This window comes from Rhinatrema bivittatum, chromosome 3 (assembly GCF_901001135.1).
Source record: "Rhinatrema bivittatum chromosome 3, aRhiBiv1.1, whole genome shotgun sequence".
Lineage (NCBI taxonomy): Eukaryota > Metazoa > Chordata > Amphibia > Gymnophiona > Rhinatrematidae > Rhinatrema > Rhinatrema bivittatum.
Genome location: NC_042617.1, coordinates 133002360 through 133027693, shown reverse-complemented (window position 1 = coordinate 133027693; position 25334 = coordinate 133002360). Strand labels below are relative to the sequence as shown.

Below are 25334 nucleotides of genomic sequence, written 5' to 3'. Positions count from 1 at the left end.
CTTTTGCAGACTAGGGTGTGCAGAGCCTGCTCACCCTGGTGTAAATGCGGCTTTGGAAAAAAGGTAGGTAGGATTATAGACTGATTGAGATGGAAGTCCATCACCACCTTAGATGTGCACCAACTTATGAAAAAATGTTGTGTAAGGCAGGTACGACACCAGAGCCTGAAGCTCGTTGACCCTGCATGCAGAGGTGATCGCGACCAGGAAGATAACCTTCCTGGATAGACACTTCAGTCACAACATCGCAGGGGCTCAAATTGGGGTCTCATCAAGTGGGCCAAGACCACACTGACGTCCCACAAAATCACTGGTGGCCTAATTGGAGGCTTGATCTGTAGTAAGCCTCGCATGAAGTGCTCCACCAGCGGTTGCATTGAGATGGGTGAGCCATCTAACCCGCGGTGCTAGGCCCCAATAGCACTGAGGTGGACCCTCACGGAGGTGGTCTTCAGGCCAGTGTTAGAGAGATGCAACAGGTAGTCCAGAGGTTTCGTGGTGCAACAGGAGAACTGGTCCAACCCGTGTCTCTCACACCAGATCGAGAACCTCTTCCACTTCAGACAGTAAGACTTTCTAGTGGAAGGTTTCCTAGACTCCACCAGGATCCGAGATATTCCTTCTGAAAGATCCAGGGCCCGCAAAGTCATCCTTTCAACATCCAAGCTGTTAGAGTTAAGGCCTGGAGGTTGGGTTGGCACAACCTGCCCTGATCCTGAGATATCAAATCTGGGGAAGTCCCCAGGCTGATCGGTGCTCAGAAGGAGAGATCCTGCAGAAGAGGAAACCAGATTTTCCGCGGCCAATAGGGCGCTATTAGGATCACAGTTCCCAGATTCTGTTGGAGCTTCAGGAGAGTCTGCAACGTTAGTGGAATACAGGAGGCTGGTGGGCGAAGGCATGCATGTCGGGCCGGTGTCCCCCTGGACCAGGGAGCAAAAACAATCTACTTTCTCCCACAGAGGCAGAAGATTCAATCCGTGACCTCCTGTTTGAGGGACCATTTGTGGGGGTGGAATGAGCAACTCAGAACGTCCACCGTCACATTTTCTGCTCCTGGCAAGTTGATGGCACGAAGCATTATGCCCTAGGATAGTGCCCAGGGCCAGATCTGGATCACTTCCTGACAGGAGAGGAACAATCCCATGCCTCCTTGCTTGTTCAGGTACCACATCGCCACCTGGTTGTTGGTCTGAATCAAAACTACCTTGCTGGTGAGATGATCCCGGAAGGCCCACAGAGCGTACCGGATAGCACGGAACTCCAGGAGGTTTATCTGACATCGCTCTTCCCTCTGGCCTTGGGTGCAGAGATCCGCAACATGAGCTCCCTAACCCAGGGGGGAGGCATCGGTAGTGAGGTTGATCTGTGGGGACAGACCCTGAAATGGTATACCCACTTCCAGATTGGATTGTGTCTCCCATCACGATAAGGACTCTCAAAGCAGTGGTGTGACACTGATGCATATCCAAAGGTCCTGGTTGGCCTGACACCACTGGGACCGTAAGGTCCACTGCACCATGCACATGTGTAGCCAAGCAAAAGGCTGTTGCCGCCCTGTGACCCAGCACACACAGTATCTTGCATGCAGAGACCTGGTGACTCAGAGATTGCCCCCTGCCAGGGACACCAGAGTCAGCACCCAGTCCCAGGGCAAAAAGGCCCTGGCTTGGTCTGTTTCGAGCCTGGACCCAGTGAAGTGGTGATGGTACCAGCTGGGGCTTCGGATGGTTGATCAGAAAACCTATGGTCTCCAAAACTGGGATGGCGGATTGGAGAGACTGCAAGGCCCCGTGCCTGGTGTTGCTCTTGATGAGCCAGTTGTCCAAGTCTTCCCCTACCTGCAATGCTCCCAGGCATAAAATACAGACCTCTTGGTGGTCCGTGATGGACATGGTCCAAGGGCGCTGGGGGCACTGGCGAAAACCAGATGTAATGGGAAAAAGAATCCGGCGTGCGGTCGATGGCCGGCAGATACCTGGGAATGGCCCAGTCAGTAATTGACTAACAACGGGAAAAGAAAAAAAAAATTTACCATGATGCCTAGCCACGAACCCCAGGAGACAGAGAGGCCTGACGTGACCGGGAAGAAGGAAAAAAATTGTTTTCCATGAAAAGAACCACAAGCTCAACAATAGCGATATGAAAGTCTCACGGAAAAAGAGACTGAAGAGGGACCCCGCGTGGACACGTGAATTAGTGGCATGCTCAGTGTTCCAGAAACTTTAACAGAATTTTTCTGTGCCGGGCTCCATCTGATGATGTCACCCATGTTTGAGGACTAACATCCTGCTGTCCTATGAGAAATAATGATCTATTACACAAAATTTCTGAATATTTATAACATTTCTTTCTTTTCAGCACTTAAAATTAAACATGGATAAAAAAGGTCTTTTTTACATTGCTTTATCTTTTTCTCTATCCTCTCATCTTATATTTCTGTCCTATTTAGTATCTGCTTTTCCCTCCTTCCTTGTCAAAAAATATCTGCATCATGAATACTTCCTGTCATATTTTCTCAAAACCATGACTTTTTAAGTTTTCCAGCAATACTGCAATTTCTAGTAGCACTGGACATAATGCTTAGAAATGGGGGAACAGTTTGTAATGTCTCAGTAAGTGATCATCAGGGTTCAGTGATCACTGGAAAGAGTTTTTTAAAATTAGTGTAAAAGAGAGAAGTCATACAGAAATGAGGGTTCTGAACTTCTAAAGCAATTTTTAAAGTTATTTAACTATAGAAAATGGTCTGACTAAAAACTGCCCTTCTCAGATGTAGCTAAAAGTAAGTGGGAATTCCAAAAGTATGCATGCTATTTTGCCCCTTTCGGCCACCTGCACAAATAATAGGTGCAAAGGGCACAGAGAATTATGGAGGCAGGTGTTTTTGGATTCTTAATCTGAGAGTACACTGATGTCATGACTTATGAATACATGGAACAGTGTGCTCACCTTTTTCTATAAAGAACAGACATCATGCAAGCAACTATTCATATGTAAAATAGGAGGCTAATACACAGGCAAATGAAGCAGTTAATATATTATGCACCACTAAGCAAGGAAAGTATTATTTCCTTCATTATATACTCATCTGCATGCAATCTGTCATTATATGGCCACCAAAACACTCCAGGAGTGAATTACTAACTTTTTTTCCCTTTTGTCAGCCAGGCCTAAAGCTAGTCACCTTTTTGGCCTGAAATGGATGTGCTAACATCCAGTAATATTCAATCAATTCATCATCTCAAAACTTACCCTTACACTTCCAACTTTGCTGATATAGCAATGCAGAAAGTACTTTTCCAGAATCACACTAGCAAAGTACCACAATCCTGAATTATTTGCTAAGGTACTGGGAGGGGAAGAGGGTTATGATTGGGATGGAGGAGGGGGAGGTGGAGGAGGGGGAAGGAGAAATGCAGAGGAATGGTTTTGGGAAAATATAGAAATGGGGAGCAGGTAGCAGTGGGGAAAGGAGAGGCCTGTCTCAGACTCCTAACTCTTGTTTAACTCCTTTTCAGAAGGGTTTTGGCAGGGTGGGAAGGAGGGTTGGTGAAAGCAGAGTTGCTTACCTGTAACAAGTTCTCAGAGGATAGCAGGATGTTAGTCCTCACACATGGGTGACATCATCAGATGGAGCCCCGATGCGGAAAACATGTCAAAGTTTCTAGAACTTTGGCTAGGTACACTGAGCATGCCCAGCACCCCATGTCCTCACGGGGTCCCTTGCCAGTCTCACTTTTTCCGTGGGGCTGTACACATCATGGTGTGAGTGAGCTCAATTTGGCTGCTTTTTGGCCTTGTGGAAAACTCTGCTATTCTAGCGTTTTTTCTCGTTCCATCACTGGGTCCCTCTTGGTGCATTCTTGTAGTGTCTCCTAGTCAGGGTTTTCGGCGATTCGGGTAAGTTTTCTTTGTATGGGCAACTGGCTTATGCTCCCTATGGCCCAGTCAAAACCCCATCCCTGGAGTTGACTGAGGAACCAGCTGGGGCTTGCGGGCTCTCTGCTGCCTGGGTTGGCTGCGGGAGCCTTAATGGCATTGACAGAGTGAGGAGGCAGAGGATAGAACTTCCTTTGGTGAAAGAAAGACTCCCTTAGCCCTGGTCTCACTGGCTTCCTGGATGAGGAGGATGGGTCCTAAGTACTGGTGGAGAGTTACTGGAGGGTTTTGTAGTGGTCGCAAAGTTGGGCCACAGCATCCCTCATCCTATCTCCGAAGAGATTCTCTCCAGTACACGGCATGTCAGCAAGTCATTCCTGTACCTCTGATCAGAGGCCCGCAGCCAAGCTATACTGCGGGTGCTGATTCCCGCTGCAAAGACTCTCGATGAAAACATTGTAGGTGGCAAGGACCTCGTGTTTTCCAGATTCCAGACCCTTATGCACCAGTGACATAAGGGCCTCTTGCTGCTGTTGAAACAGCTGCTCAGTCACCTTCTACACTAGCTTCTGGATATCCCACGAGTAAGGGCTCATATATAGAGATGGTAGGTGGCAATGCGGGCAAAAAGCATGGTGCCTTGAAATACCTTCCTCCCAAGAACATACAGTGCTCTATGGTCCTTCCCCAGGGGCGCTGAGGAATGGGTACGAGAATGCTTGACTCTCTTGAGGATGGATTTGACACTCCGACTGATAAGGCAACTGATGCTTATCGAATCCAGCAACCTTCTGGACGAGGTAAACCATGTCTGCCTTCTTATTGACAGGATGCACTGTGAGGGGGTGTTCCCATATCCTTAGCAGCAACTGCTTAAGGATCTCGTGTACTGGGACCACCACGATCTCCTCAGGAGGCTGCATGAACTGGAGGATCTCAAGCATTTTGTGCCTGGCATCCTCCTCTGTCAATAAATGAAAAGGGTTGGCTTCCGCCATTACCCTCACAAATCTTGCGAAGGTCAAGTCCTCAGGCGGAAACTTCCTTCACTTCTTTGGAAGAGAAGGATCTGCAGGAGGAGGACGCTGAAGCATCATCCCCCCGAGGGGTCGTAGGGCTCCTCATCCTCACTGAAGGCAACAAGGAATGGGTCCCTAGGGGCTCAGCCTACGTCCAAAGGTGTAGGCACTGGTAGAAATGGACAGGGGTGGGGGCAGCCTTAGTATCTTCACTGGCCTTTATGGAGCTTCCTCTTTGGAGGAACTAGCAACGACCGCCGTATTGGTAGGGGGAGGCCTTGGTGTCCTGCCAGGCCCTGTTATCCCAGGAATCGATGCCAACTTGGACAGTAATGCACCGATGAGCACGTTGAGCTTCTCCAGAAGTGGTACGAGGACGGGTGGCACTGGGTCTGGTGCTACAGGACCAAAACCCTTCACTGCCCAATCCACCACTAACTGGAATCAACGCTCCAGCTCCTCCTCAAACGTTGCCAATGACAAGACTGAGTGGGAGGAAGGAGAGGTAGCCAGATCTTCCTTAGACTCTCAAGGTGGATCAGCGACTGGCATCAAGACCAGTGGAGAACTTCGCAGACCCCCCAGCACCAATGGAGGATTGACACTCCTCGCCACTGGGTTGCTTTGGGGGCATCGCAGCAAAAGCCGGTGCATCCTTGAATCTGGCAGCATGCATCGACAGGGACCAATGCCGATGCTTTGGCTTCCCTCTATGCTCGGCCAAGTCCTTTCCCAGTGCTGATGACGACGAGGAACCTGACGTCCTTGGCCTGGAGGAGTTTGACGATGGTTAGTCACTGGCAGACAGGGGCGCTGGAGACATTGATGGAATAGATAGTTCCGCCAAATCGATACTACCCCAAATCAAATAAGCCTGATACTTCACTTTCGATGCATATCCAGCATGGCTCTCTGTTTCAACGGCAGGGGAGAAAAAAAGAAAACTGATACTTCACGCATATCCAGCATAGCTCCCTGCTTCAACGGCAGGGGAGAAGAAAAACAACCAATAAGGGCTGTATAACATAGTCTGGGTAAAACAAATAAGCATGGGTGTAGCTTGCTTATTGGCAGGGGAGAAGCTTGCTTATTGGCAGGGGAGAAGAAAAACAACCGATAAGGGCTGTATAACATAGTCTGGGTAAAACAAATAAGCATGGGTGTAGCTTGCTTATTGCGGCGGCTACTACCCCTAACTAATAAAGCTAGATATTTCACTTGGATGCAGCTCCATCACTGCTCTCTACATTAAAGGTGGGGGTGGAAGGGAAATAGAACCAAGAGCTAAGAGAAACAGATAAGTATGAGAGAAAAAATGTGTGAGGCTTGCTGGGCAGACTGGATGGGCCATTTGGTCTTCTTCTGCCGTCATTTCTATGTTTCTATGTTTCAATGTCGATGGCTCGGTGTCAATCGGTGCAACTCCTTGGTCCTTTCATGCCAATAGCTTGGATTTCTTTGATCTGAAGAGTTGCGCCATCTTGTTAAGTCAAAGTCTACATCCCTTTGGGGTCATCTGGGAGCATAAGCAGCAACCTCAGAGGTCATGCGATGCCTCTAGGCAGAGGATACTTCTCATGCGGATCTGTAATGGACATGGTCCTCGAGCACTGGGAGCATCGCCAAAAACCAGATGTGGCCATGACAGACGAAACAAAAGGGACAGTAATGGAAGATGATGGCAGTGGGCACCGATGCGCCACCACCATGGGTGAATCGACCACGAAAGGAAACTTACCTGAATCATCGAAAACCCTGACTAGGAGACACTATGGGAAAACTCCGAGAAGGCTTAAGCAATGGAACAACAAGTAAAAACCTGCGAAAAACGCAAGTTTTCCACATGGCCAAAATACAGCCAAAGTGAGTTCATTCACACCACGATGCTTACAGCTCCGCGGAAAAAGAGAGATTGGAGAGGGCCCCCGCGTGTATGTGTATGCATTCTCAGTGTTCCCAATCAAAGTTCTAGAAACTTTGATATACATTTTCCACATTGGGGATACATTTGATGATGTCAGCCATGTGTGAGGACTACCATCCTGCTTGCCCTCAGAGAAAATCAGTCTCACTGGGCAGATTTGGAAATTATTATTTGGGGTCAGGGAATCAGGCCACAGGCCATGCGGTACTTTTTTTTTTTTTTTCAAATCTCTGCCACTAGACCAGCTATGATCTTTTGAACATAGCTGGATAATTTGAACGTTTTCTGGCTTCACAAGACTGGATGACTTAGTTGGATATAGATGAAAATTGGCTAAGTTAACTGGAAAACTCTACCCTAGCCCAGAACACCTCTTTTATCCAGCTTTATTTTATTCAGATAATGAATTATCAAGCTAAAATCTAGCTGGATAAGTGTCCTAATATTCTAAAAGTTGCCATTCATCTGGATAACTTGAGTTATCTAGCTAAATGCCTTTGAATATTGACCCCTTATAGTCCCCAAAATGTTTAACTGAGTCCTTACGGCTTACTGTAGTTCTAACAACCACAGGAGAAATAGCCAACTCATTCTCTCATTTATTCAGGCACAGAGTCCTGACTTCATTGAATTAAGCTTAAGTTTAGCTTTCCCCAGCCAGTCTGCCACTGTAGCTAAACAGCAATTCAAGTTAATTATTGCTGGTGTATGGTCAGAATCAATATACACTATTATCTATATTTTAGCATTGAAATCCACGTGTGTTCAGTAAACTGGCCTCTATGAAAGGAAAATTGGTTCTTACCTGCTAATTTTCATTCCTGTAATACCACAGATCAGTCCAGACCAGTGGGTTATGCACTCCCACCAGCAGATGGAGTCAGAGAGCAAAGCTTTGAGGCACTGGAATCCCAAGTGTGCCAACTGCAGCTCATCAGTATTTATCGATACCCAAGCAAAGTATAATTGACAAAGAAACAAAATATTGTAGAATTATTCTGATAGATTCCCTATGTACACAGCTAACCGTTAGGTAAATCAGTCTTTCGGCAGTAGCACCCAGGCAGGATCTTGGGCTGATCTGTGGTATTACAGGAACGAAAATTAGCAGGTAAGAACCAGTTTTCCTTTCCTGTAGATACCCAGATCAGTCCAGACCAGTGGGATGTACCAAAGCCACATTACACCAGGTGGGAACCTGGAAGCCCCTCTCTCGCAAGACGCTCTCCCCAAAAAGCGCTTGGTCTAGATCCCTGACATCCAGATGATAATGCCTTGTGAAGGTATGCAGGGAAGACCAGACTGCAGCTCTACAAATCTCCTCAGGTGACAAAAACTGACACTCCGCCCAAGAAGCTGCTTGCGCTCTCATTGAGTAAGCTTTCAAACCAGTCGGGACAGGGCAACCCTTCCAGATGTAGGCCAAGCAAATTGTTTCCTTCAGCCAGCGAGCCAAGCATGCCTTAGATGCCTTTTCACCCTTCTTCAGACCTCCAAAGAGCACAAAAAGGTGATACGATTTTCGAAAAGAGTTAGTGACCTTCAAATACCAAAGGAGAACCCGGCAGACATCTAACAGATGAAGATCTCTTCCCATAGCGGGTCCAATCAGGGAATCCGGGTAACTCCACGGACTGATTAACATGAGAGGCAGACACCACTTTCGGCAAAAAGGAAGGGACCATGCGCAGGGACACCCTATCAGCCAAGATGCGAAGGAAGGGATCCCTACAGGAAAGAGCCTGCAATTCTGAAATATGCCTCGCGGAACAGCTGGCCACCAAGAACACCGCCTTCAAGGTGAGGTCCTTTAAGGAAGCGTGTCCCAGAGGCTCAAAAGGGGGATCATGAAGCGCCCTCAACACCAGATGGAGATTCCACTCCAGGCATAATTTACGAAGGTGCTTCACTCCTTTCAAGAAATGGACAATGTCCAAGTGGCTGGCTAGAGGCTTGCCACCTACTCACCCTAGGAGACATCCTAGGGCCGAAACCTGGATATGCAAGGAACTATAAGCCAAACCCTTAGATAATCCCTGCTGCAAACCCCCCAAGACCTGAGGAATGGTCACCAACAATGGCACTACACCCTGCTGGTCACACCAGACTTCAACACCTTCCACACGCGAGCATGTGCCATAGACGTCGAGGGCCGCCTGGACTGAAGCAGGATGGAAATCACCTGTTCCAAATAACCTTTCATCCATAACTGCCGCCTCTCAAAACACCAGGCTGCAAGACAGAAGTGATCCTCCCGATCCAATAAAATGGGCCCTTGTAGCAGGAGGTTTGGCAGATGAACTAGGCGTAGCGGGCCATCTGTTGCCAACCGTACCAGATCCGAAAACCACGGCCGTCGCAGCCACTCCGGTGCCACCAGAATTACCGAACCTGGATGGTCCTCTATGTGCCGGAGAACGCACCCGATCAGGGGCCGTGGAGGAAAGGCATACAGGAGGATTCCGGTTGGCCACTTGCAGACTAGGGCGTCTAGTCCTACCGCCCCGATTTCCTTCTTTCAGCTGAAGAATGTCTTGGCATTGACACAGGTCACCATGAAGTCCAGTTGGGGAACTCCCCATTGGGCACAAATGTGATTCCAACCCTCCCGGGATAGTTCCCACTCCCCAGGATCCAGCTGTTGACAACTGGGGAAGTCCGCCTGCACGTTGTCCATGCCTACCACGTGAGAGACTGCGATGCCTTCCAGATGAAGCTCGGCCCAAGTGAAGAGGTGGTGTGCTTCCTTTGCCACGGCCGGACTCCTGGTTCCTCCCTGGGGATTCAGATACGCCACTGTGGGGGCGTTGTCCGAGAAGACTCGAACCATTCTCCCCTGCACCAGGGACTGCAATGCCAACAACGCTTTGCAGACTGCCCTTGTCTCTAGGCGATTGATAGACCACGGCCATTCGGGCAAGGACCAGGTTCCCTGCACCGCATGACCGAGGCATACTGCTCCCCAGCCCTGATGGCTCACATCCGTTGTCATGATCACCCAATCTGGGACTTCGAGGGGCATCCCCTTCTGTAAGTTATCTTCCGACAGCCACCATTGCAGGCTGAGCCTGATTCGCTGCGACAAAGGCAGGGGCAACTGGTATTGCTCAGACACTGGGTCCCAACGTGACAGTAGATCTCTCTGCAACAGTCTCAGGTGAGTGAAGGCCCAAGGCACCAATTCCAACACTGAAGCCATGAACCCCAGAACTTGTAGGTAATCCCACACTCTGGGGATTGGAAGCTGTAACAAGAGACGTTCTTGTGGCTGAACTGGTACATCCTGTCGGTCGTGAGAAACACCTTGCCCTAGAGGGTGTCGAAATGAGCTCCCAAATTCTCCAGACACTATGACGGAGTCAGATGACTTTTCACTTCATTGGTTACCCAACCTAGGGACTGGAGACAATGGATCACACGAAGAACCATCTGCTTGCCTTCCTCTTCCAACTTGGCTCAAATCAGCCAATCATCAAGGTAAGGATGGACCATTATCCTTTCCTTGCTGCCACCACGACCATCACCTTGGTAAAGGTGTGCGGGGCCGTCGCCAGTCCGAACGGCAGCACCCGGAACTGAAAATGCTGACCCAGGATCTTGAATCATAGGAATCTCTAGTGAGCGCTGCGAATTGGGATGTGTAGATAAGCCTCGGTGAGATCCAAGGAGGCGAGGAGTGCTCCCTTTCAAACCACTGCGATGACTGTTCCAAGTGTTTCCATTCGAAAACGGGGCACCTTCAAGCAGCGATTCACCTTCTGTAGGTCCAGGATGGGTCAGAAAGTACCCTCCTTTTTGGGAACCACGAAATAAATGGCATACTGTCCCCTACACCAATCCTCAGACAGCATGGGGATGATAGTCTTCTGGGCCAGCAATCTTTGTAGTGTCTTCTACCACGGCTCGCTTGTTGTGGGAAAACACATTGCGATTCCACAAAGGCCAGCATGAGAGGCTGAGAAAATTCTAAGGCATAACCTTCTTTTACCACCTCCAACACACAGCGATCGGAGGTGATCCTAGCCCACTCCTCGTAAAATTGGGACAACCTGCCCCCGATCATCCCATCCAAGAGTGGGCGGGCCTGATTTCATTGGGCAGGCTTCCCAGTTCCGGTTCCCTGACTGAAACCACCTCTGGCAGGATGACTGGAGCCGCAAAAGGACTATGTATAGGAAGAGGTCGGTCTGGAACCAGAGAGTGGAACACTCCTCCCCGACTTGCTTTTTCGGAAATCCCGATAACGGGATTGAGGACCGAATGATTTCCTGTAGGGCTTTCTATCTTCCGGCAGTTTATTGCCCTTGGAATCCCTCAGAGATTTCATCAGCTGATCCAAATCCTCTCCAAACAGCAACTTCCCTCGAAAAAGCAGTCTGCACAGTTGCGACTTGGAGGAAGCATCTGCTGCCCAATTGTGGAGCCATAGGAGTCACCAAACCGCCACAGAGGAGACTATAGTCTGGGCCTCCGAACGCACCAAGTCACTTTGAAGAAATGGGGAAGTACCTAGAGGAAGAACTAAAAGGCTGGGAGAACGAGAGAGATGTGGATCAGCAGTGGACCAATCTAAAAGGAGCAATTACCAAGGCAACTACTCTATATGTTAGAAATGTAAAGAAAAGCAATAGAAAAATGAAACCTATCTGGTTCTCAAAGGAGGTGGCTGACAAAATTAAGGCTAAAAGAACAGCGTTCAAGAAATATAAAAGATCCCAAAGGGATTAGCACAAAGAACAATATTTGAGACAACTGAGGGAGATGAAGAAATTAATAAAGTCGGCAAAAAGTCAAGCGGAAGAGATGATTGCCAAGGAGATAAAGAATGGCAACAAAACATTTTTCAGATACATCACTGAAGAGAGAAAAGTTCAAAGTGGTATAGTGAAATTGAAAGGTGGAAATGATCAATGCGTGGAGAGTGACAAAGAAATGGCAGAAATATTAAACGAATACTTCAGTTCTGTGTTCACTAAAGAAGACCCTGGAGAAGGACCATCTCTACACAACAAGAAACTGGAAGGAAGTGGAATAGAAGAAAACCCTTTTACAGTAGAAAATGTATGGGAAGAGCTAAAGAAGCTGAAAGTGGACAAAGCCATGGGACCTGATGGGATTCATCCAAGGATACTGATGGAGCTCAGAGATGTGCTGGCGGGTCCGCTGTGTGACCTGTTCAATAGATCCCTAGAAACGGGAGTGGTGCCGAGTGATTGGAGAAGAGCGGTGGTGGTCCCGCTTCACAAGAGTGGGAACAGGGAGGAGGCTGGTAACTACAGACCGGTTAGCCGCACTTCGGTGGTGGGAAAAGTAATGGAGTCACTGTTGAAAGAGAGAATAGTTCACTATCTACAGTCCGGAGAATTGCTGGACCAGAGGCAGCATGGATTCACCAGGGGAAGATCCTGTCAGACAAATCTGATTGACTTTTTTGACTGGGTAACGAAGGAATTGGATCGAGGAAGAGCGCTCGATGTCATCTACTTGGATTTCAGCAAAGCTTTTGATACAGTTCCGCACAGGAGACTGGTGAATAAAACGAGAAGCTTAGGAGTGAGTGCTGAGATGGTGACCTGGATTGCAAACTGGTTGACGGACAGAAGACAATGTGTGATGGTAAATGGAACTCTCTCTGAAGAGAGAGCGGTTTTAAGTGGTGTACCGCAAGGATCGGTGTTGGGACCGGTCCTGTTCAATATCTTTGTGAGCGACATTGCGGACGGGATAGAAGGTAAGGTTTGTCTTTTTGCGGACGACACTAAGAGCTGCAACAGAGTGGACATGCCGGAAGGAGTGGAGAGAATGAGACGGGATTTAAGGAAATTGGAAGAGTGGTCGAAGATATGGCAGCTGAGATTCAATGCCAAGAAGTGCAAAGTCATGCATATGGGGAGTGGAAATCCGAATGAACTGTATTCGATGGGGGGGGGGGGGGGGGGGGGGAAAGGCTGATGTGCACGGAGCAGGAGAAGGACCTAGGGGTTATAGTGTCTAATGATATGAAGTCTGCGAAACAATGCGACAAGGCGATAGCAAAAGCCAGAAGAATGCTGGGCTGCATAGAGAGAGGAATATCGAGTAAGAAAAGGGAAGTGATTATCCCCTTGTATAGGTCCTTGGTGAGGCCTCACCTGGAGTACTGTGTTCAGTTCTGGAGACCGTATCTACAAAGAGACAGAGACAAGATGGAGGCGGTCCAAAGAAGGGCGACCAAAAAGGTGGAAGGTCGTCATCAAATGACTTATGAGGAGAGATTGAAGAATCTAAATATGTACACCCTGGAGGAAAGGAGGAGCAGAGGTGATATGATACAGACTTTCAGATACTTGAAAGGTTTTAATGATCCAAAGACAACGACAAACCTTTTCCGTAGGAAAAAAATCAGCAGAACCAGGGGTTACGATTTGAAGCTCCAGGGAGGAAGATTCAGAACTAATGTCAGGAAGTATTTCTTCACGGAGAGGGTGGTAGATGCCTGGAATGCCCTTCCGGAGGAAGTGGTGAAGACTAGAACTGTGAAGGACTTCAAAGGGGCATGGGATAAACACTGTGGATCCATAAAGTCAAGAGGCCGTCAATTAAGAGTGGGTGGCTTGCCAGAATGACGGCTACTGCCTGGAGATAATACCCTTATATTCAATAAACATACACATGGTTACTGTGACTCCAACATCGCTCTAAGCTTCAACAGCAAGAGGAAATGTGGAAAAAAGGATTTGCACTCACAAAGCGGGGAGTAGCTGGCTTGTTATGGCGGTTACTACCCCAAACCAAATAAGCGTGATACTTCACGCATAACCAGCATAGCTCTCTGCTTCAACGGCAGAAGAGAAGAAAAACTGATACTTCACGCATATCCAGCACAGCTCTCTGCTTCAACGGCAGGGGAGAAGAAAAACTGATACTTCACGCATATCCAGCACAGCTCTCTGCTTCAACGGCAGGGGAGAAGAAAAACTGATACTTCACGCATATCCAGCATAGCTCTCTGCTTCAACGGCAGGGGAGAAGAAAAACAACCAATAAGAGCTGAATAACAGTCTGGGTAAAACAAATAAGCATGGGTGTAGCTTGCTTATTGCGGCGGTTACTACCCCCAACTAATCAAGCTTGATATTTCACTTGGATGCAGCTCCATCACTGCTCTCTACATCAATGGTGGGGGTGGAAGGGAAATAGAACCAAAGAGCTAAGAGAAACAGATAAATATGAGAAAAAAAAATGTGTGAAGCTTGCTGGGCAGACTGGATGGGCCGTTTGGTCTTCTTCTGCCGTCATTTCTATGTTTCTATATAAGGCATCCACCACATATGCTACTGCCGCCTCCAAACGAGCCGCCTGAGAAGCTGACAAAGTCCCAGAAGACGATGGGTCCTGAGTTTTCTGAATCCAACATAAACATGCTCTTTGCATCATGCTGGCACACACCGTGCCCGAAGTCCTAAGGAGGAGACCTTGAACACCCACTTCAGATGCAGCTCCAGCTTGCGGCCCCTGCACATCTCAGAGCAGCCGCTCCCGCCACTGGAATGGTCGTCTTCTTGGTCACCGCTGATACAGCCGCATCCACCTTAGGTACCCTGAGGTGTTCTAAATGTTCCTCCATTAATGGGTAGAGATTTTGCATCGCCCGGCCGACCTTAAGCCCCTCCTCTGGGGATTCCCACTCCCAGATTATGAGCTTTTGAATCTTCTTTGGGATGGGAAAAGCACTAGGTGGACCCCGGAGACCGTCCAAGACTGGGTTCACTCCCTCGCTGTCAGAATCTTCCAGAGAGGGTCTCACCCCCAATTCCTCAAGCACCTGGGGAATAAGGGGCGTAATTCCTCCCTCTTAAACAGCCGGACTACGCGGGGGTCGTCCCCATCTGCACTAGGTTCTACCGGATCCTGATCGTCGTCGCCCGTATCTACGTCTGGAGGGACCCTCACCCTGATCTGCAGCGGTGTCCCTCGAGGGCGGAGTGGAGTCGTGCCCCTGCTGGTCGACTGCACCCGCTATATCCTCCCGAGCCAAAGTTGCCTGGGACAGACGACCATCAGTTCACAGATGGGGACACTGGGGAACTCCCACGCTCCCATCCTGGGCTCTGCGCTTCGCGAGCTTCCGAGCCAGAAATGCTTTATGTATGAGCAGCACAAATTCCGGTGAAAATCCCCCCAGTCCCGTCTCGTCACTGCTAGAATCAGTGTCCATGTCTCTCGATTCCTCCAGTCTCGGAGTCCACGCAGTGGGGACAGCGGGGGAGGGTCATCCTGGGAGACCGTTTTCACAGGGTGCGCAGTGGGGGTTGGGCTCCTTCTGTTAGACCCAGCCGCCGAGCCTGACCTGCATGCAGATATTTTAGGTTTGGTCCTCTTGTCTGAGGCCCCTTTCCCCACCCAGTGCACAGTCCGTGCAGTGACAGAGGGTCTAAATAAGCTGACCAAGTCCCGCAAGCCTTACAGGATTCCACCAGAGGAGTTTCTGCCATGTTCCTCCTGCAAAAAGGGGCATATAAGTCCCCCCCTGAAGAAAACAGGTGCTACCACCAAAAATGCCACGAAAATCAGCCCCAGGAATGCTGGGGAGCCGCGTGGAAGGTCGAAAAAGAAAAAACAAAATGCCCACTGCGGTAACAATAGCTCCGGAAACTGCGGTAAAAATGGGGCAGGGAGCCTAAAAACATCCTTGGAGGTTCTTACCAGGGCTGAAACACTCTCCCCTCCTCTTCAGGTGTCTGCCTGGCTCTGCACCACCGGGCAGACTGATTTACCCCGGGAGCCGCAGTGAACAGAGAACTTGTGGCTGGTTTTTTTTTTTCACACAAAAACTTTAACTTCTAGAAACAGAAAAAAAATAAAGACTAAGCTAAGAATAATAGAAAAAAATCCCGAAAGGGGCTACTTCCCTGTACCGCAGACACTGAGGGGGAGCCTTCGGGTTGCTGAGGGAGCCAGTCCCCTGGGTATCAGGGGACCCGGAACCACACGGGCTAGCACCCCTTGGCGGGGTAATCAACTCCCCATTCGCCCGGCTCTACCTGAGGGATGGCACAGACACTGAACCTAGCACCTCAGGGAGCAAGAAAAATCCATCTCGCACAGAGCTGCAAGTATACATGACCACCATCTGCTGGAGTCAGAGAAATACTGATGAGCTGCAGGTGGCACACTTGGGATACCAGTGCCTCGAAACTTTGCTCTCTGATGCCATCTGCTGGTGGGAGTGCATAACCCACTGGTCTGGACTGATCTGGGTATGTACAGGAACTTTACAATTACCCTAGCACAACATTTGGCCCCAGGTTTTGCATTCAGGCTGCTGAAAGGGGACTGTTCTTCAAAGTTACCTTTCCACTCCTTACATTTTACACAAATCACCCTTATCTTCATCTAAAAGATTTTAAAATAGCAATATAATATAATGGGCTTGATTCACCAAGACTCTTCCCTCATTTTGTATCTATGAAAATATACCAGAGGTAGTCTAAAAACATAGTTGTGGGGCAGGTAAAAGGATCTAACTCCTTAAACGTGCACCATAATAAAAATCTTTTCCACTTAGAATGATGAGATCATCTAGTAGAAGGCTTTCATGAAGCTAGCAGGATCTGGAATACAGAGTCCGAAAGATGAAAGGCTAATCTTACGGCCGCTCAAACATCCAAGCTGTCAGCGACAAGGCTTGAAGGTTGGGATGGCGCGGTTGTCCGTTCTTCTGAGATATCAGAGATGGATCTGTGCCCAGGCGAATCTGTGGACGGATGGAGAGGTCGCGAAGGATGGAAAACAATGCCTGATGCGGCCAGAATAGGACTATGAGAATCATGAGGCCCCTGTCCCGATGTAGCTTCACGAGAGTCTTGCTGATGAAAGGAAGTGGCGGGTAGGCATACAGGAGACCTGCTGCCCAAGAGAGGGCGAAGGCGTCTCACGGTGGAGTCTTGTGACCGCGATGCAAGGAGCAAAAATTCTCCACCTTGCGATTGTGAACCAATGCAAAGAGAACGATGCTCGTTTACCCCCACTTCTGAAAGATCTGATCCGCCACCGTTGGGGTTGAGAGACCACTCGTGGGGCTGAAATGTACAGCTGAGTTTGTCTGCTAGAACATTGTCCACGCCCACCAGGTAAGTCGCTCTCAGTAGCATGGAATGAGAGAGAGTGAAAGCCCAAATTTGCGCTACCTCCTGACACAGAAGGTAGGAACCGGGCCTACCCTGCTTGTTGATGTACCACATCGCTACCTGATTGTCTGTTTGGATTAAGATTGTTCTGTTGGATAAGCAATCCTTGAAGGCCAGAAGGGCATATCTGATTGCCCTGAGCTCCAGAAAGTTTATCTGATGTTGCGCTTCTGCTGCAGACCAGGTTCCCTGAGTTTGCAGGTGGTTGACATGCGCTCCCCAACCGAGAATGGAAGCATTGGTTGTCAGAATTAATTGATGTTCTGGAGCCTGAAATGGTAGCCCTTTTAGCAGGTGGGGCTCTTGGGTCCACCAGGCTAGTGAAAGATGAAGCTGCCTGGTGACATGGACAATGTTGGACATTGAATGGTGGGGGCCTGGGACCACTGGGATTTTAATGTCCACTGCGTTACTCTCATGGCAAGTTGAGCCATTGGGGTAGCATGGACTGAGGAGGCCATATGTCCCAAAAATACGAGGACATGACGAGCAGTTGTGGTTCGGCGAGACTGTACAGAGTGCACAAGCACTGCCAACGAATGCACTCAGTCCATGGGAAGAAAAGCTTTCCCTTGGACAGTGTCAAGGTCCGCGCCGATAAATGAGAGGGATTGAGACGGAATCAGATTGGACTTCTGATAATTGATTAGAAATCCCAAGGACAGTAGGAGTCACACCGTGAGATGGAGGGAGAAAAGAACCACCTCCAGAGACTGAGCACTCAGTAAACAGTCGTCCAGATAAGGATAGACGTGAGTGCCTAGTCTACACAGGTATGCGGCTACTACTGCTAGGCATTTCGTGAAGACACGAGGGGCCAAAGCGAGGCCGAACTGCAATACTCGGTACTGGAAGTGCTGGTTTCCAACGAGAAACCGAAGGTACTTTCTGTGAGACAGGGTAATTGCAATGTGCATATACGCGTCTTTTAGATCTAGAGAGCAAAGCCAATCTCCCTGCTGCAGCAATGGAAGTAGGGAGCCTAAGGTTACCATCCGGAACTTCTCCCTTCGAAGATGTTTTTTAGGGCATGAAGGTCTAATATGGGGCGAATGCCTCCCGTATTTTTTGGTATTAAGAAGTATCGTGAGTAGAAGCCCTTCCCCCTTTGCAAAGGAGGAACTGGCTCTATGGCATTGGCCTAACAGAGGGAATTTATCTCTCCTTGCAGGAGATGAGAGTGGTCGGAGGAAGTCCACCCCGGCTGAGGTGGAGAGTCCGACGGTATGGAGAGGAAGTTTAGATGGTAACCTTGAGCTATGACTGACTGGACTCAGCGGTCCATGGTAATCTTTATCCACATGGTGGTGAAGTGGCAGAGCCGGCCGCCGACTGGAAGAGATGGCAGAAGGGTAAGATGACAATCGCTCTCTAGCGGGGAGTCAAAAACCTGAGGCAGGTCCAGGTTGCGCAGGTGGCTGTGTCTTCTGAGGCATGGGTTATCGTGGTGGAGGCTTCTGGAAAGGTCTGGATGGACGAGACTGCGCAGATGGAGGATAGTATCTGCGAGCCTTGTAAGCAGGTCTCTTCGCCTCTCTCCTGAACGGCCGTTTAGAAGAGGTAGAGAATTCCGCATGTACAGCGGAGAGCTGTCGCAGCGTTTCATTATGATCCTTAAGTTGTGCGATAGTTTCTTGGATCTTCTCACCAAATAGATTATCCCCTGTACAGGGGAGGTCCGATAAGCGGTCTTGAACTTCTCGGTGTAAATCCGAGGATTTCAGCCAAGCCCACCGTCTCGCACTTATTCCAGCTGCTGACAACCTGGATGCCGTATCAAACACGTCGTAAGCTGACCTGACCTCATGCTTACCTGCGTCGAATCCTTTTTTGAGAATGGAATTCAAGTGATCCTGAAACTGCTCCGGAAGAGATTCCCCAAATTCCTGTAACTGCTTGAACAGGTTTCTATTGTATTGGGTCATATACAGCTGATAGGCTGCAATATGAGAGATGAGCATAGAGCTCTATACCCAAAAGCATCCAGGAACTTTTGCTCCTTTCCAGGAGGAGCCTGGGAATGTGGTTTTGGATGTTTAGCCCTCTTCTGGGCAGACTCCAGCACCACTGATTGATGAGCCAACTGAGTTTTCTGGAAACCAGGAGCCAGCTGGCTGTACCAAATAAGACACATCCGTCTTACGGTTAATCGGAGGAACTGTACCTGGATGTTCCCAGTTGCGCTGCAGAAGCTCCAGCAGATCATCATGCATCAGGATGGACATTATTTCCTTCGATGGATCCAGAAACTGAAGCACCTCCAGCATTTTGTGTCTAGAGTCTTCTTCAGATTGAAGTGTGAACGGTATAGTCTCCGCCATCTCCTTAATGAAATTAATAAAGAAGAGGTCCTACGGTGGAGACTTATGCCTCTCTTCAGGTGGCGAAGGCTCCGATGGGATATTGACAGATTCCTGGGAATCGGAGGAGGCATCAGTCCACGGAGTATAAGGCTGCTGTTGAAAATTGAGGCTGGTCGCGGTCGATGCCTATGAGGCCTATACAAGTCTCCGATGGGAACCGACCAAAAAACAGGGTAAAACCTACCGTGCGGATGCAGCTATCAATGGCGGAGAAGGGAGCCCCCAAGGGGGTATAAACCTTTACAAAATTTGCAAACGTTCCTGAAGAAAAAATTCCTGTCAGGAACTTGTGAGAAAGCTCCTAATCCACGTGGCAAAGCTGCATGTAAAAAAAAAGACTGAAGTGTTCTGTGATTGGGCTCCATCCTGATGATGTCACCCATATGTGAGGACTACCATCCTGCTTGTCCTGTGAGAAACCTGGCTAAGTCTAAGGGGACAAAGACCAAGGGACCCTGCGTCAAAGGAACTCGCTGGAAAAATAGCAAAAAAACATTAAAAAACGTGAAAGAGCAAGAAACTCAATTACCTACGAGCACGAGGCTCCACAGAAAAGAAGAGAATGAGGGGACTCTGCGTAGATGCATGGTATAATTGATGCTGGGCATGCTCAGAGAGGCTCAGTCACAAAGTTCTAGAAACTTTGACGTAAGTTTTCCGTGCCTGGCTCCATCCGATGATGTCACCCATGTATGAGGACTGCCTGTCCTTGGAGAAAATATATTTTTCTTTGTTTCTCCAGCATTGTACTGCATGTAGAGTCTAGTGTCTTGAGGGTCCCATTTCATGTTCTGTCTGCATTTTTTGTGGTCACATTTTTTATTTGGGGAGTTTGTTTTCTGCATGTGTAACAGAGGTGAGGGATTCTGCTAGCCTGTGGTTTTTGTGTAGAGATCTGTGGCAGTCCAACTTGTTCTGTTTTCCCCATAGGAGATGTTTTGTATTCTTGACCTGGTGTAATATTTGCACTACTGCCTTTTCATAAGTAGGGCTGTTGATGTGCAAGTCCTAGGAGTTAGTGCTGTTTTGGTATGGCAGGACTGCCAAGTGATTATTCTAGGGTTTTACATTTCACAATGTGCCTAGTAGAAGAGGGAGCTTGACTTGCTTTTAATGAAATGAAACCAGAATTTAAATTTATTTTTGAAGGTGAACTGTAAAGGTAAATGTCTTAACTCTGTTCTGCTTAGATTCCAGACTTAATTCCCAATTAGATAGGGAACTTCATTTTCAGTTTTTATTGGGTTTTTTTCCTGTGAATTTATCAGGGTTTATTATGACAAGAACAAAAACAGGAGAAAATCAGTTTATAAAGATACTTATTTTTCCAGGTAAATAGAGTTTATTTTGGTGAACAAAAGCCAGGACAATAAAATATTAAGTAGATTATCCTACCCACCCATTCAGCAGCATTCCCATCTCTACCCCTCATCCATCCCCTGCCTAGCATGTCTCTCTCTCTCTCCCCCTACCCCACCAAGATCTCCCTACTCCAGCACACTAACAGCATTCATCCTTACTGGTGTTAACTCTAGGCTTCTCCGCTCTCCTTCAGCAGCATGCTTACTGAGGCTCCTGTGCTCCGCAGCAGTGTATTTCTGCTTTTGTGCAGAGCCAGGGACCCTGTTGGGAAGTGCTTCTGGTGGACAGGCCTGCTTCAAATCATTTGCGGCATCAGACAGCACACACTTTGGCTGCTTATAGAGTGAGGAGGCAGGACTTGAAACAGCATGGGTGATACTGGAGTGTAAGAGCTTTCACTGGTAGGGAATGGGACCACTGGTATAGCTGTATGCTTTATCACCATATAACAAAATGACACCAGTTTCAGGGCCTGCCAGCATATTTTTCAGATCGGGACCTGGCAGGGTAGCAGCAACTGTGGGTTTCTCCTGCCCCATTTGGACTTTAAAAATGCTATAGAAGGGGTAAGAGGTATTCAGGAGGTTGTAGGGCATAGGGGAAAAGCCAAGAGGGTTTGAAATTTTACATTTTAACGGTACTGAGCTATTTTGTGGCGGAAACAAGAGAACAGGCAACGTCTCCACTGCATTCCATCTTCTCCAGCTGATATAAAATGCTGCTGATTGCTGGAGTTATAACCTTCCAAAATGTAATTAAAAAAAACCAAAACAGTATTAAAAATAGCAAAAAAAAAAGCCTGCAAATCTTCATTTTAAACATTTCCTTAAAAACCATATCCATAGGTATGCAAGCCATGAGAAAGAACTCACTCAACGGTTTCACTGTCATCAGCATGCCCCCCCCCCCTGAGAAATATCTAGTGAATGCAAAATACATTGTAGAATTTCTTTGCTTACATACTTATGGTATAGTTTTAAGAACATTTTAATTTTTAAATTGGCTTTTTATAAAGGCTTATAGGCATGTTTCTATATTTTGAGCTTTGTTAGTCTCACTTCTTTCTTCTTATGCAATTTGTTTGCACATAAAACCATAATTTGATGAATTGTGCTGGCTTTCTAGTAAATACACACTTTCTCAGACTCTCTCTCAGTTCACTCAGATCTTCAGACCCCAACAAATAAAAGTGATTAACCAATTATACAGGAAGTTGATGACAGAAAATGTTGACACCTGGGATTTTTGTCACAGCGTGATTGCTGTTATTTTTATAAAATGAAATTAATCCTTTGGGATTTCCTGTCAGGGTTCAGTACATACCAGTTCTAGTAAGAACTCAGTTTAAACTGATGGCAAAGTTATTGGTGTACAGCACTCTAACAAGCAGTCAAAAGTACTTGATTTTTTCACAATGAATTAATTAAAGGATTAAATACCATGTTCAGCTCCAAGAAAGTAGCATTCAGGAAGCATTTTTGGATGCCTAGGGTCCACGTCTATGTTTATTGAAACATTGTTTCCTACAATAAGAGAACATATAGTCTTAAAATAGTTTGAGATGCAAGTTATATTTCAGAAAATGCTGCATACAAAACCTTTTTTTGCTGGTCCTCCTGCAATATGTTTTAAAACTGAAAAACGGAGGAAAAGAGTGAGGAAGAAAGAACATATCTGACCTTGAGAATGTGACTGTGGAAATATAGGACATCTTGGAATTAGCATAAAGTTAGATAATTTTTATCACTTAACTATTTTAAATGCAGCTCAGTATTAGTAGTAACTGGAATCCATCAACATCAGATTAATACCTAGAGGCCTAAAAGAAGAAATTTACCCTTACCATAGGGAAGGAGGGAAGACCTGGAAACAAAGTCAGAATTAAAAAAAAGGATCCCTGCAAGGGATATATATGTCGGTCAGTCAGTCGCACTATGCAAAGACAATATGTGGTGTCTAAAATCCTGTCAAGCTCACACACACACACACAGGCTCTTAGGGCCTGATTCACTAAGGCTTTTTTTCCATACTATATCTATGGGAAAACAGCTTAGTGAATCAGGCCCTTAATTTAATATACTAAAACACTATTTATCTTTTCCACTTTTGTTTGGTTTTGAAAATTTACATCAGTTGTGACCCACAAAAATCAAACAACTCTAAAATGCTCTATCTGCAAAGCCATCTCTCTTGTGTTCTAACAAACAGGGTCAGGCAGGCACAGGCAGATAGACACACATACATAGGCATACACACACACAGAGCCTCTTCGTTAGCTACTGCCACACCCCTTCTTTATCTGATGTGGGATGGGGTCCGAAGTAGTCCTCTCTTTCAGCAACTGAAGGATGGGGTATCATGGCAGCCCTCTCCTTTGGCTGCTGTGGGATGAGATCTGCAGCAGCCATTCTGCAGGATGGAGCCCCACTGCGAACCGTAACAGGAGAAGTCTGACATACTGTTAATGTAGTTTGTGGAGAAGTTCTCTAAGTTTCTATATATCTTCTGTTATTTACTTAATAAAATACAATAAATACTGTCGTCACTTTTGTTCGGTTTTAAAATTTATATCCGTTATGAACCAGACAACTTGAGCAATGCTGGGCCCTTTTCACTAATTCAGATATATGCCTAGCTGAACATATGGCTACTAGAAAAATAGTTTTCAGAGAAAGATTCATCTGTGTAGCCTGCCTGAAACACTTAAACGGACAGGCCACTTAGCCTTTGAGGACCAGGTTAAGATTCCACTGTGGAACCACAAGCCTAAAAAGGAAGGACAAACCCGCTTCACTTTCTAGAGGAACTGAGAAACATCTAAATGGGAAACTGACCACAATGCTTGGATTGCCCCCTATAACATGAGACTGCTACTACTTGAAACTTAAGGCCAATCTTTTATCAAACTCTTTGTAGAAAAGTGAAGACATTAGAAATATCCAATCACCAAGGTGACATTGATTATTCTCTGCAGTACATCTCAAACAAGTGTCAAACTCTGACATACGCCAGAAAAGTAAAAGCCTTTTGCATCTTCAGCTGAGCAGAAATTATGGAGGAGGAAAATCTTGCACAACTGCAACCAAATTGGTAGTGCGGTAATAATGGGAGACTTCAATTACCACAGACTATAAACAGTTATGTTCAACCACAACGAATACAAGTCTCACTGAAAAGACGTCATGTAATTATATTTTTCTTGTATTTTAATGTGCTATTACTGTTATTTATAGAGCCATCATAACACCTGCAGGCATACCAGCATATTTTGCTTGAAGGTTTTGCCACTTCAGGTCGTATTTAATCATTGGCCCCAGTCCTTTATTCTTCAACGTATTTTTGTTAATTTTTGTTTTTGTAAAATTCTGTATCGGGGTAAATGTATTCCTTAAAATGACTCGAAGTGTCAAGGAAATTTAAAGCCCAGTCCGACGCGCGTTTCGCACTGCTTCATCAGGGACTGAAACACATATCCTCCGCTATTATTGTTATCAACGGTTGACCTGCTATTAAGTTCACGTAGAGAATAGCCACTGCCATTAGCAATGGTAACATGGAATAGACAGTTTTTGGGTACTTGCCAGGTTCTTATGGCCTGGATTGGCCACTGTTGGAAACAGGATGCTGGGCTTGATGGACCCTTGGTCTGACCCAGTATGGCATTTTCTTATGTTCTTAAGGCCCAAACTATAAGATAAAATGGAGCCAGATCTTCCATGAGAATTGGACTCTGATTTAAAAGACCCCAAGTCCCAAGAAACCGGATCGGGGAATCTAATTGTAGCCTTACAAGATCCACATACTAAGGTCTTCTTGGCTAATCTGGCACCACTAGAATTCCCAGGAAATTCTGACTTTCTATCCTTCTCAAGATCCTCCCTATCAGAGGCAAGGAAAGAAAGACACAGCGGTTTTCTCTCCAGCCACTCTTGCATTAGTGTGTCTATTCCTTAGGGGTGATGGCTGAAGTCAAGAGAACCTCGGCATTTTTGTGAGTAGCCATTATATCCATGTCACAGACCCACTATTTTCTAAAAGGTCTCTGAGCTGATTTACCACTCTCTGAGGTCCAGCATGTTTCTACTGAGAAAATCTGCTTGGATTTTTAGTTACACTATATGAGCTGCAGAAATGTGAAGATGACTCTGACCAGCCCATTGCCTCTTTGGATGCCTCCCTGTCTGTCTGTTCAAAAATACTACTGCCTTGGCATTGTGAAAGTGAACCTAGACCACTTTGCCTTCTATCAATGGATAGAAATGAAGCAATGCTACCCTGATGGCTCTGGTTTCCAGTCTGTTGATAGACAAAGAGGTCTGCTTCTGCAACCACAGCCACTGAGCAACCTGTCTCTGGAAGTGAGTTGCCAACCCCATGGAGCTTGAGACCATTGTGAGATGTACCCATGAAGGAGGTTCTAGACTGGTTTCTTTCAGCAAGTTTAGTGGCAACAACCACTACAGTAAGTTTCACTTCATTGACCTTGGAAGCGACCCATGGGACCACATACAAGGTGGCTGCCATGGATCTCAGGGGTTGTAGATAATCCCAGGCTCTAAGAGCCTCCTAAGCAAGAAACTTCTTCACCTGCCCCATGATCACTCTCTCCTAAGTC

General features: G+C 47.1%; 1 protein-coding gene across 3 annotated transcripts in view; it reads right to left on the bottom strand.

Annotated features, from left to right (window-relative positions):
• The window catches only part of FANCL (FA complementation group L), a 300676-nt gene that overhangs the window by 58502 nt on the left and 216840 nt on the right, over positions 1-25334 (bottom strand). For 2 of the 3 annotated variants that reach the window (XM_029593734.1, XM_029593735.1), the window contains one exon: positions 22159-22242. The exons of the other annotated variant lie outside the window; for it this stretch is intronic. In XM_029593734.1, coding sequence (XP_029449594.1) covers positions 22159-22242 — 84 coding nt within the window. The remainder of the gene's footprint in view (positions 1-22158; positions 22243-25334) is intronic. 3 annotated transcript variants of the gene reach the window in all.